This window comes from Oryx dammah, unplaced genomic scaffold (assembly GCF_014754425.2).
Source record: "Oryx dammah isolate SB20612 unplaced genomic scaffold, SCBI_Odam_1.1 HiC_scaffold_10, whole genome shotgun sequence".
Classification (NCBI taxonomy): domain Eukaryota; kingdom Metazoa; phylum Chordata; class Mammalia; order Artiodactyla; family Bovidae; genus Oryx; species Oryx dammah.
This window is the reverse complement of record NW_024070194.1, coordinates 28,036,679-28,049,519: the sequence shown is the minus strand read 5'-3', so window position 1 is coordinate 28,049,519 and position 12,841 is coordinate 28,036,679. Positions and strand designations below refer to the sequence as shown.

General features: G+C 48.6%; 1 protein-coding gene across 1 annotated transcript in view; it reads right to left on the bottom strand.

Moving 5' to 3' along the window:
• CDH4 (cadherin 4) overlaps positions 1 to 11,946 on the bottom strand; it is a 129,659-nt gene extending 117,713 nt beyond the window's left edge. Inside the window, exons 1-2 of the mRNA XM_040248713.1 lie at positions 11,726 to 11,946; positions 3,685 to 3,690 (exon numbers count right to left, since the gene is read on the bottom strand). Of these exons, the coding sequence (XP_040104647.1) occupies positions 3,685 to 3,690; positions 11,726 to 11,899 (180 nt within the window). The 5' untranslated portion in view covers positions 11,900 to 11,946. The remainder of the gene's footprint in view (positions 1 to 3,684; positions 3,691 to 11,725) is intronic.
• Between the last annotated feature and the right edge of the window lie 895 nt (positions 11,947 to 12,841).

The window sequence follows — 12,841 nt, the reverse complement described above, 5'->3', positions numbered from 1 at the left end:
GGTCCGAATTGGCCCTTTTCCACCGTGTCACTCCTGCTCTCCCTGGGGCAGCCGGGAGCCCTCCAAAACTGCAGAAGGTGCAGTTTCCAGGGGTTGGAACTCACTCCTGCTTTTGCACTTGCAGAGTTAACAGCTGCGGATTTCTGGGGAGCACTGTGCCCCCACTGAGGTCTAAAACTGATCACCCATCACTGGGTGGGTCCACCTGGCTGTGGTCAGTATGGATTTCCTTCCTGGCAGTCTGTGTGGGTCTGTGACACGGACACTCGGTTCTCGAGTCCCCCAGGCAGTCAAGCCTGTGCCTGAAGCACCGAGCTCACCATCACGCATGAATGTGGCTGCCACCCTCCGGAGAACAGGCACATGGACAGCAGTGTGCTTGCTCGCCAGCCGTACTCTCACGTATTGGCCACACTGGGAATCTCTGTTTCTGTCACGTGGAGGCCACCTTTTGGAAAAGCATAAAAGGACCGTTTTGCTACTTTCTGAAGGTGCGTGCACACTCTGCTTCCAGGGCTCCACCTGATGACCTTCACGTGCTTTCCCTAGCTGACACTGCGTGTGGCAGGCTCCACTGGCCCCCTTTGGTTAAGACTCCCAAGTGGGCAGCGTAGGGTTAAGGCATGGGTGCTGGTCCTCTGGCGCTCATGAAGGGCTGCTCGGGGGCCAGCCTTTCCTTAGGGCCTCATTGCTGGGGAGGGGGGGCGCAGGGTGTGTCTCAGAAACTGCTTCTCAGCCAAGTCCTCTCCATTCTGTGTCCTGTCACAGATCTGAGTGTCTGTGATACAGACGGGCTCCTTCTACTCACAGAGGCAGACCGTGGGGATGGGGCTTTAACACCTGTGGTCTTGGCAAGATGTCCTGCTGGGACTGGAGACCCAAGCAGTGGCAGGAAGAGGACAGGAAGCTCCGAACTCTCATCCACCTGGATGTCTCCACCCAGCGACATCCCCAGTGACTGACTGTCCTGGGCCCACCAAAGACAGGGGCTTCCACGGCAGACGCTTATGTCATGATTCTGGAGGCTAGAGGCCAAGACCAGGTGTGGGAAGGGCAGTCCCTCCGCAGGGCTGAGTGAGAGGCTCGCCCCAGACCCCTCTCCTGGAGTCTGGTGGTTGGCGGTGTCCTTGTTTTGCAGAAAGGTCACCTCCATCCTTGTCTTCATCTTCACACGGGTCCTGCCCGGGACTGTGCCATTGTGCTGTGCTTAGTCACTCAGTCGTGTCTGACTCTCTGCGACCCCATGGACTGTATCCTGCCAGGCTTCTCTGTCCATGGGATTCTGCAGGCAAGAAGACTGGAGCGGGTTGCCATTTCTTCCTTCAGGGGATCTTCCTGGCCTAAGGATTGAACTTGCATCTCCTGCATTGGCAGGCAGATTCTTTACTGCTGCACCATAGGGGAAGCACCAAGGACTGTGTCTGTGTTCAAATTTCCTCTTTAATAAGTTCACCAGTCCCGTAGGATTAGGGTCCCTCTGCCCCGAGGACCTCACTGGAACTAATTACGTCTGACAACCTGGTCCCATTCTGAGGAACTGTGGGCTAGGACTTCCCCACAGGAACTCTGGGGGCACAGTTCAGCCCAACACTTGGGGAGGTGGAAATCCCAGGGAAAGATGGCGCTTTGGCATCTGGGCTCAGGCACGGGATAACGTGCGACTGAGTTTATCTTTCATAGATGCTGACACACTCTACAATCTAATATTCGTTTCATAAACAACAGTTTCCTTTTTCGCAAACTATACCCACTTCCAAGTGCTGCACAGCCAGCCAGATGACGAGGGTGCAAGAACTTGATCTCAGCATCGACTGTGAGGCCGAACGTCGCTCCAGTTCCTTGGGGGCGATGCAGCTCTCCCGTGGGAAATATGTGACCTCATTTGCATTTTCTAATTGAATTGCTATCAGCTTTCCTGCAAGACTGCACACAAAAACCTTCTTCCAGATTCCAGCCCTGCTGGTATTACCCACAAAAAGACCGCCTTTAAATGGTTGCTAAGAAGGGAGAGGAAAGGGAGAAGTTGCCAGGAGTTTATGGTTCACCTGACCGTAAAGCTGCTTTTGCCCACTCCCTGAGAGTCGCTGAAATAACGGACGAGGGAGACCGTGCTTGATGGGACCTGACACGAGAGAGCAGGGATTTACGGAGCCGGGAAATTAGGGGGTCCCTTTGCGCCCTCCTCCAGGGATTCACATCAAGTCTCCTTTCATGAGAGTTTCTTGGGACTTTTAACGCTGCAAATGGCTCCTTTGCAGCAGGCCCTTTGACTTCCCTGGTGAATCAGACCAGGGCATCTACCTGCAATGCAGGAGACCCGGGTTTGATCCCTGAGTGAGGAAGATCCCCTGGAGAAGGACATGGCCGACTCACTCCAGTATTCTTCCCTGGAGAATTCAACGGACAGTGGAGCCTGGCAGGCTACAGTCCATGGGGTCACAAAGAGTCGGACATGACTGAGTGATTAACACTTACACTTTGTGTTTCTAGAAACTTCTACCAGCAGAATTCCCACTTGCGGTGTCCCCCTTGAACTCCCCACCTTTCCAAACCCAGCCAGAAAGCCCTCTGCATGCACTGAAAAGATGCTTTGAAATTGTGAAGTATAAAGGACCTGTGGAAAAGTGCTTGCAACTTCAGTAAACAAACACAGGAATGATAACAGAATGAACACCTGGCCCGGTACCCCCACTCATTCCTCAAAGCCCCCTAGGTCTGCCTCCTCCTGCTTCCTCTGTGAGGTTGTACACACATTCCATGTTGTCCACGTCTGGACCACAGTCTGCATTTCCTGGCCCTCTGTCCCTCGGTGCATGTCTGTGGGATTTGCCTTCCCGGTTCATTTTTGCTGCTACACAGAATTTCACTGCATGAAGCCACCACCAGGTTCTTAAACAACCTAGTGCCGATGAGCCTTTGGGTTCTTTTCAGGTTCATCAAATTCTGGTGCAGAGCTCTTGGTATGGATGAGCACATACTTCCTTGTACCTATAACCAGCGGCATGATGAAAAATACACGCTTGGTCTCTGCTCCTCATTCCTGACACAGAGCTCTTGAAACCCCTGCAACCTCTGCAGTGATGGATTGACAGGGGTACCTAACCCATGGCTCCTAAGTCCCTAGGAATTTCCTGGATGATAGAGCATCTTTTGTTCTAGTGAAGTGACTCTGGGTGGGCTCCTGGAGGGGGCTGGTCACCAGAAAGTCTGAGTCATGATTAGGAACTTGGAGCTGTCAGCTCCCTGCCCACTCTATCCTCTGGGCAGGGGAGGGGGCTGAGTTGAGAAGTTGAGTTCATGGATCCTACCTGCGGGATGAAACCTCCATAAAAATCCCTGAGCTCTGGGGTGTAGAGAGCTTCTGGGTTGGTGAACACATCCATGTGGTGGGAGGGTGGTGCACCCATCACCACGGGGATAGAAGCCCTTGCATTTGAGATCTGTCTGGACCTCTCCCTATGTAGTGCTTGACCTGGACATTCCTTCATGATAAACTAGGAAGAGTAAGTGTGTGCTGCCCCCAATTCTGTGAACCTTTGTAGCAAATGATTGACCAGAGGTGTGGGTGGTGAGAACTGAGTTGGACAGGAGCGAGCAACCAGGAGGAGACTCACCACTTGTCACCCACATGTGACGGGAAGTGGGCTTGTGGACTGAGCCCTGAGCCTCACGGTCTGTGCTGACTCTGGGCTGTGAGGGTCAGAATTGAAATAAATTAGAGAATACCCAGTTGGTGTCCATGGAAAGTCAGAGGATTGGCTGGGGTGGAAAACCTACAGCTTTGGTGTCAGAGGTGTGAGAAGAGGAACAGTTTTCCTCTCAACTAGGCAAAGGTATATTCAGATTTAAATGGAAAATGCTGATTGTTATTGGAGAGGCTGTACCATAATGCATCCCCACCAAGCACATGGGAATGCCATTTCTCCACATTCTCATTAGAGAAGATCCCCTGGAGGAGGGCATGGCAACCCACTCCAGTATTCTTGCTTGGAGAATCCCCAGGGACAGAGCAGCCTGGCAGGCTGCAGTCCATGGGGTTGCAAGGACTTGGACGTGACTGAGCGACTAAGCACAACAAAGGGGTCACTTGACTTTTCCCCTTTCGGGTACCCCATTGGCCCAGCATCACTTACGGAAAAGACAGTCCTCCTCCACTATTCTAAGTAGGCTTGACAATTTTTTTTATTAAGGGGTCACACAGTTAAATATTTTAGACATTGCAGGTCAAGAAGCAAAGTCGAGGATATTAATTTAAGTGCTTATACAACCATTTGAAATTACAGAAACCATTCTTAGCTTGCAGGCATCAGCAGGCAGGTGGCAGGTCAGATGTGACCTGTGAGCTGCAGTTTACTGGCCTCTGCCATCCAGCGCCACTCATAAAAAATCCAATGTTGGCACCGTGTGTATTTGACAAGGTAAATCAAGTCATTTATGTGAAGTTGGCGAATTTTGTTGTATAAAAGTTAAACCTCCATGAAGATGAAAGTGAAAGTGAGTTGCTCACTTGTGTCCCACTTGTTACAACTCCATGAACTATACAGTCCGTGGAATTCTCCAGGCCAGAATAGTGGAGTGGCCTTTCCCTTCTCCAGGGGATCTTCCCAACCTAGGGATCAAACCCAGGTCTCCTGCACTGGAGGCGGATTCTTTACCAGCTGAGCCACAAGAATACTAGAGTGGGTAGCCTATCCCTTCTCCAGAGGATCTTCCCGACCCAAGAATTGAACTGGGGTCTCCTGCATTGAAGACGGATTCTTTACCAACTGAGCTATCAGGGAAGCCTTCCATGAAGATAAGACTTTCCAAAATGTTAAATAGTTTTTCTGGACTATCCTGTTCCATTTGTTTGATCTCAAACAGTACCACCTAATGACTGTAGTTCTGTGGCTCTCAGATGGGGCTCCTGGGGAGCATGTGAGGATGACATGAGACAGCTTTGTTGCAAACAGGGGTGGCGGGCTGCTGCTAACATCTGGAGGGGGCAAGGGATGCTGGCAAACATCCCACAGTGCACAGGGCTGCCCCACATCAGAGATGATCTGGCTGCAAATGCCAGCAGTGGTGAGGCTGAGAAACTGGTGTGGTTTATTCGGAGTCTTGATGTCTGAAGCACCTGGGCCTCCCATTTTTGTGTCATTCTAGGTTATTCCTGCATGCATGCTCAGTCATTCAGTTGTGTCCAACTTTTTGAGGCCCCATGGACTGTAGCCCACCAGGCTTCTCAGTCCATGGGATTCTCTAGGCAAGAACACTGGAGTGGGTTGCCAAGCCCTCCTCCAGGGGATCTTCCCAAACCAGGGATCGAACCTACGTTTCCTGTGTCTCCTGCATTGCAGGCAGATTCTTTATCACTGAGCCACCAGGGAAGCCCTTTGTATTTCTCTTTAAAAATTTAAAGTCAGCTCTTAGCCTTTCTATAGAAAAGCAAAGAAAAAACATGTTGGATTTTTGGTGGGATTGTGTTAAATCTGTAGAAACCTTTGGGTAGAATTGACATCACCATAACATTAAACCTCTTATGAACAGGGTGTATCCCTCTATTTTCAAAGATCTTTAAGTGTTCTCAGTAATACATAGGGAATTCCCTGGTGATCCAGTGGTTAGGACTTCATGCTCTCACTGCCGAGGAGCCGGGTTCAATCTCTGGTGTGAGAACTAAAATCCCACAAGCTGCAGAGTACAGCCAAAGAGAAAAAAATTCCTCTCAGTAATTCGTAAGGGTCTTGTATAATTAATGCAGTTGTAACCGGTATCTGGTTCAGATTTTATTTTCTAACTATTCCTGGTCTGTTGTTGTTGTTCAGTTGCTCAGTCATGTCCAACTTTCGACCCCATGTACTGCAGCATGCCAGGCTTCCCTGTCCTTAACTATCTCCTGCAGTCTCAGTTCAGTTCAGTCGCTCAGTCGTGTCCGACTCTTTGCGACTCCATGAATCGCAGCACGCCAGGCCTCCCTGTCCATCACCAACTCCTGGAGTTCACTCAGACTCACGTCCATCCAGTCAGTGATGCCATCCAGCCATCTCATCCTGGGTCGTCCCCTTCTCCTCCTGCCCCCAATCCCTCCCAGCATCAGAGTCTTTTCCAATTAGTCAACTCTTCTCATGAGGTGGCCAAAGTACTGGAGTTTCAGCTTTAGCATCATTCCTTCCAAAGAAATCCCAGGGTTGATCTCCTTCTGAATGGACTGGTTGGATCTCCTTGCAGTCCAAGGGACTCTCAACAGTCTTCTCCAACACCACAGTTCAAAAGCATCAATTCTTTGGTGCTCAGCCTTCTTCACAGTCCAACTCTCACATCCATACACGACCACAGGAAAAACCATAGCCTTGACTAGACGGACCTTAGTTGGCAAAGTAATGTCTCTGCTTTTGAATATGCTATCTAGGTTGGTCATAACCTTTCTTCCAAGGAGTAAGCGTCTTTTAATTTCATGGCTGAAATCACCATCTGCAGTGCTTTTGAGCCCCCCAAAATAAAGTCTGACACTGTTTCCACTGTTTCCCCATCTATTTCCCATGAAGTGATGGGACCGGATGCCATGATCTTCATTTTCTGAATGTTGAGCTTTAAGTCAACTTTTTCAATCTCCACTTTCACTTTCATCAAGAGGCTTTTTAGTTCCTCTTCACTTTCTGCCATAATGGTAGTGTCATCTGCATATCTGAGGTTATTGATATTTTTCCCGGCAATCTTGATTCCAGCTTGTGTTTCTTCCAGTCCAGCGTTTCTCATGATGTATTCTGCATATAAGTTAAATAAGCAGGGTGACAATATACAGCCTTGACATACTCCTTTTCCTATTTGGAATCAGTCTGTTGTTCCATGTCCAGTTCTAACTGTTGCTTCTTGACCTGCATACAGATTTCTCAAGAGGCAGGTCAGGTGGTCTGGTATTCCCATCCTGCAGTCTGTAGAGATGCAATTGCTTTTACATCCAGCATCCTTGCTAACATTCATTAATTCCAATAAATTAGCCACAGATTATTTTGGATTTTCTACATTCACAATTATATAAACTACACATAATGCTAGTTCTGTTTATTCTGATTTCTTTTTCTTGCCTAAACTCACTGGCTTGCAGCTCTGGTGTGTGATGTAAGAGTGTCCTTGCCCTATTTTTGAAGTCATGGAAGGCTTTGAGTATTTGAACTGTAGTTCAGATGTTTGCTATAGATACTCTTTTTGAGATTAAGAATGGTTTCTTTTCCTCATTTGCTGAACAGTTTCATCTTGAATGGAAGTTAAATTTAATAATCACTCTTCAGATGATCATGGGATGTTTATTCTATTTTGCATTACTTGGATTAATGTTTAAGTGTTAAACCAAATCCTGATTTCTTGAAACAGACAAATGTGGCCATTGTTTATCCCATGTAAACATGGGTGGATTCATGTGTGTTAAAATTTTGCTTAGAGTTTTTTCCCATCTATTCTGAGTGGACAGGCATGTAACGATCCTCTCTCTCATGGTTCTTTCAAGGTCCTTGCTGGCTTTGGGGAAAGTTCCTGTTGGTTTCAACATGGTCCCCATTTGGTTGGGGAAGCCATCCCTCTTGTAGGATGAATTTTAACTCCTTATAGCTTGGGTAAAACTTATCAGTGGAGCCATCATGGTGAGAGTAATTTTTTGTGTGTCATAAAAATCTGAACTAAAACTTTATTCACAATAATAAAACAGTTCAGATGTTCCTTTCATGTTAATTTTTGTAAATTTTATATTCTAGAATGTTACCTATTCCATCTTTGTTTTCAAATATATTGGTATAAATTGTATATAATGTCCTCAAGTGACCTTTCTAATGTCTGTGTGATTGGTCCTGAAGTTCTCTTGTCATTCTAGATAGGAATTATTTTCAGGTTTTTTCTTAGTCTATCTGAGCCGACTTCTGTCTTTGTTGATTCTATTATTTTCTGTTTCATTATATTCTCCTCTTCGTTTTATTATTCCCTTCTTTCTACTTTGTATTTCATTTCCCATTTTTATAATTTCTTGAGATAAGTGTTAAAATTGCTGATTTTTTGCATTCTTTATCTTCTAATATATGTATTTAAGGCTAAACATTTCCACCTGGCATGACTTCAGCGATTAATACATCCCAACTGGTTTTATTACTCAGTTCAAAATAATCTCCCATTTCCATGTGATTTATTTTCTACCCAAGGGTTAAGAAGAAGGCATTTACTTAACTTCCAAATCTATGGGGATTTTTCAGTAATTTTCTTTTTTATTGATTTCTAGTTTAATTGCTCTGTGGTAAGAAGAACAGAAACTACATTTTGATTCTAAACTTCTGAAGCATTTTGACGTTTGCTTGACGTCTGGCTAAGTTTTGCAAGTGTTCTGAGTATACCTGTAAACAATCTGTATTTAGCCGCAGCGGGTTTCTGCGCTTTATGTACATTTCACCAAGGTCAGCCTTCTTAGTTCTGTGCTTCTAATCTTCTGTCTCCTTACTGATAGTCTGTCTGCATGCTCCATTGTTTACTTACAGATGTTAGTTAAAATTTACCATTAATTTCATACTTGTTTATTTGGCTGGTATTTCCCCGCCCCATGCTCTTACTTCAAGCTTTTCTGTATCCTTATACTTTTTAGATGTATCTTTTGTAAGCTACATGGTGGTGGTTTAGCTGCTAAGTCGTGTCCTACTCTTGTGACTCCGTGGACTGTAGACTCGTAGGACTGTGGCCTGCCAGGTACCCCACTGTCCATGGGATTCTCCAGGCAAGAATACTGGAATGGGTTGCCATTTCCTTCTCCAGGGGATCTTCCTGACCCAGGAATCGAACCAAGGTCTCCTGCATTGCAGGCAAATTCTTTACTGACTGAGCTATAAGGGAAGCCCTGTAAGCTGCATATGGATAGATTTTGAAAAATATATTGTCAGTTTGTTTTTTTCCAAGTACAAGAGTTAATCTATTTTTAATGATTATAATTAATAATATAATTGTAAATCTACCCCATGGGTCTTTGATTATTATCTGCTTTTCCTCTTAATTTTTAGTTATCTTATCTTGTTCCTCCAGTCATTTTCGGTTGAGTGCTAGAAATTGTATATAAAAGAAGACAGATATAATTTGAGGTCTGGCATGATACCTTCCCCTGGAGAAGATTGACATTTGCTTCTGGCAGGTGACTAAGGACACCAGCCATCTGGATCACCTCAATCCATTTACACAGAGTGACATTGTTCAAAGGCCAACCCTGCTTTGTAAGGGCGCACCAGCTGGTCTCCCACACCGGCACTCCTCCCTGTCCTCCCAGGCACCATCCTGGTGAGGACCCCGTGGCCGAGAAGAGCAAAGGATTCAGAGGGCTGGGACCATGCCAATGACAGCAAGAAGATCTATTTTTCACCTCTTTGGGGACGATGGTCTCATAGAGTCTGCACCCTGCCTGACCTCTCATCATCCCACATAATCCTCTTAACAACCCTTGGGTGGGATGTAGGCAGCATTGCTGTCCCATTTTCCAGAGTAACAAAGCCTCAGAGAGGTTGTATGCTTGTCCCAGAACATCAGCTGGTAAGCTGGAGGAGCTTGATCCAAACAGACAACCCAGGGCAGCCAGGCTCTGTTATGATGCTGGGCTCAGCTGTGCCTGGAAACTCCCTTATTTACTCCTTTCCAGAACATCAGTTCTCCCATGTAGCAAGAGATTGCAGTCACACAGCTCAGCTTCCCCACCTGTAAAGCGGGGACAGTGACAGTGTCCACTTTGGGAGATGGTGTGAGGATTGATGTGGACACACTTAGGGAAGGGTCCTAGAAAGTCAGGGTAAGGCTCTTTGGGTTTGAAGATATGAAGCACGGAGCCCTTAGCAACGAAGGTGATGGGAAATAAACAGGGAAGGACTGGCTCAGGTGGGTGGCAGGGAGGTACCCACTGTCTACACGGTCGCGTGTCATCTGTTCAGGGTGCGGCCCCATAGTCACCCCACGGATGCCCTTAACCTGGGACGTGGAATCTGCAGATCAGGTGCTTCTCGGCCCCGCCTGCCATGGGGTTGGAGGTGCACGCATCCTGGGGATTGTCTAATTGCAGTCACCTTCTTGGAAGATCAGGGGATTAACTGCCTCAGAAATCACTTCATTAACATGCTTGACAAATGGTGTCATTATGTTTTTAATTAGTGCCTTTTATCTGAGGCCATCTATGGGCTTTAGAGAGCCCTGCTCCTTGGCCACAAGGCACTGTTTCCGTTTCCGCATTGCAATTGCAATCAAGATGTAAGCCTTCTACTGCTGCCCTTGGCTCGGCCCTGGCAGGGAAGGGGGCCTCCCTGAGGGCCATGTTGCCCACCATGGCGTGGCTGGTCATGATCACTAAGGAAGGGATGGAAAACCACATCCATCTCAGGATTTTCAACATCCTTAAGGTGAGACTCATGGTCTGAGGGGCACCCCTGTTAGAAGTGTGTTTCAATACCTAGCTAGTTCAGCACACCCCTGAGGGCACTCAAGATGTCATCAGCAAAAGTGTCAGCCCACCTCCCAGGATAAGGCTAGCCACCGAGTCACTGATTTTCTAACCTAAATCACCTCCTGGTGGTTTAACAATATGGCTTAAAAATAAGACAAAAATGAAACACAGCCCCAGTTTTCCAAAGTGAGTTCCTCAGAACACCTGCCTTGAAAGATTTCCCATAAAGAAGGTTTCTTTGTCAAATAGGTTTGGGGAAACTTACAGACTGTCTCCCACTGGGGTTTGCTGAGCACTTTAGTCCTGTGAGGTTCTGGATAAATCTACAGAAAGGCATCTGGTCAGTCTGGTCTAACCCTCCACTTCCTGGGGGCCCTTCCGGAAGGAATACCCCTGGATGCTGTCCCTGACGGCCTGTCCTGCTTTAACTGCTGTGTGTCTTTTCTAGTGAACCTCATGCATATCGTAACACCAATGGCCACAAGGCCTCTCAAGGGTCCTCCCTCCCAATGGGTCCACCTTCATGTAGATGGACGAGCAGTTGGACCCACCATGCCGGTCCTCTGGGCCGCAATTTCTCTGCTGACCTAGCAGCCCCCAGCCTGAGGCCAACACAGCTGCTGAAACGCGGGCCAAGGTGAGAGCTGATCCCCTCAGACTCGGGAAACCTAACGTGGGCATTTCTGGGGGCTAAGGGGTCTGGACCTGGAGTCCTGGGGCACACGGGGCGGAGAGGTCTTTCAGGATGGGGGGGCGGTTGGGGGAAGGTGAATTCACCCCTCCCATCCTATCAACACAGTCACGCAGCTAAGTTAGAGGGGAAGTCAGAGGGAGGGCTGGGGCCTGGGGACATGGGCTGGTGTGTGTTTATGTGGTGTGCCCTTTCTCCTCTCCCTCCTCCCATTCCTCCCCCTCCTCTCTGAATCAGTCTCACACCAGCTACCCTGTCTGCCTTGTGCGGCCAGCCATGTGGCCTCTGTCTTACTTCTCGTTCCTCTAGGCCTCGGGAGCCCCCGGGCTGGGGGGCTGCAAGCTTAGGCAGGAGAGGTGCCCAGTGAGAAATGGAGCCATGAGGCCCTTGTTTGCAAAGGAACTGACCGTCAGGGTGCTGATGACTGTGCACCAAGCTGATGGGGGCCTGTGAGCAGCCCTGCGTGGGAAGGCGGGAGGTCAGAGGTTGCCCCCAAGCCTTGTGCCACTCACTCAGGTGTCTGCCTCTGCCAATCAGGCTCCGCTCAGCCACCTGAGGAGGAAGGACATGTGCCCAGGCCCTCCCTGCGTGCAGTCATGCCTCACCTTGTGTCCGGAGTGCGTGGACGAGGTCTGGGCCACCAGCAGCCTCACTGCAGCGTCCCAGCGCTCAGCCGTCTGGTGGTCCCACGCCGTCACGGTGAAGGCCACCTGCTCGGAGGGGATGCGCAGCTCCCGGGTGGCGAAGACCGTTCCGTCGGCCCCGACCTTGAAGTCCATGCTGTTGGTCTCATAGTGCGTCCCCTTGGTCCCCAGGCAGCTGCTGAACTTGACTGCAAGAGAAAGGGGATAAGGTCAGGGTGGATGGGAAAGCCTGGCAGGCAGGCGTCTGCTCAGAGCTTATGTTCAGCTGCGGTCCTTGGTCTCTAATATGGGTGAGAAAGCGGTTATTTAACTGATTGCTTGACCTTCAGGTACTGAGTTTTATCACTGTGTGCGCTTAGCTGTGTCTGACTCCGTGACCCCACGGACTGTATGTAGCCCTCCAGGTTTCTCTGTCCAGGGGATTCTCCGAGCAAGAACACTGGAGCGGAATGCCATTTCCTCTTCCAGGGATCCTCCCGACACAGGGATCGAACCTGCCTCTCTTGCATTGTAGGTGGATTCTTTATCACTGAGCCTCCAGGGAAGTCCAGGGGTTTTTATCTCTACCTCCTGGGAATCAGCTGAGGCCTTAGAAAAAGGAACAACAACAAAACACAAGGAATTTGCTTCATTCTCTCTGAAGCATAGCTGTTCTCATCTCGCAAACTCATCCCCCTCTCCCCAACTTAACTACCACCTCTGGGCTCAACTGGAGTCTGAGTTGACGGCAGCGGGGGCATTCAGTGGATTCTCTAGTGACCTTGGGCAGCTGGAGCTTTCTCATGACCTGGAAGCAGGCGTGTAAGGTGGACGGTCTACTGACCCCAAACATCCGTTAGGCACTTCCTGTGACTCCATCGCCGGACCACTTGTGGCCCCCTGCCCCCTCCTTGCAGGAGAAGACAGAGCGGAAGCTGCCTGTTGCCTGGGACCGCATCAGGGCCTTTTTATCCATGTACTTCTGTAGCTGCCACCTGAAGCCATGGTAAATTACGAGGCACCCACAGCCTGTGTCACGTTCTGCTGATGAAAGTAACGGATAAAGTTACCTAACATTTATAAAAATGTGGGTATCTC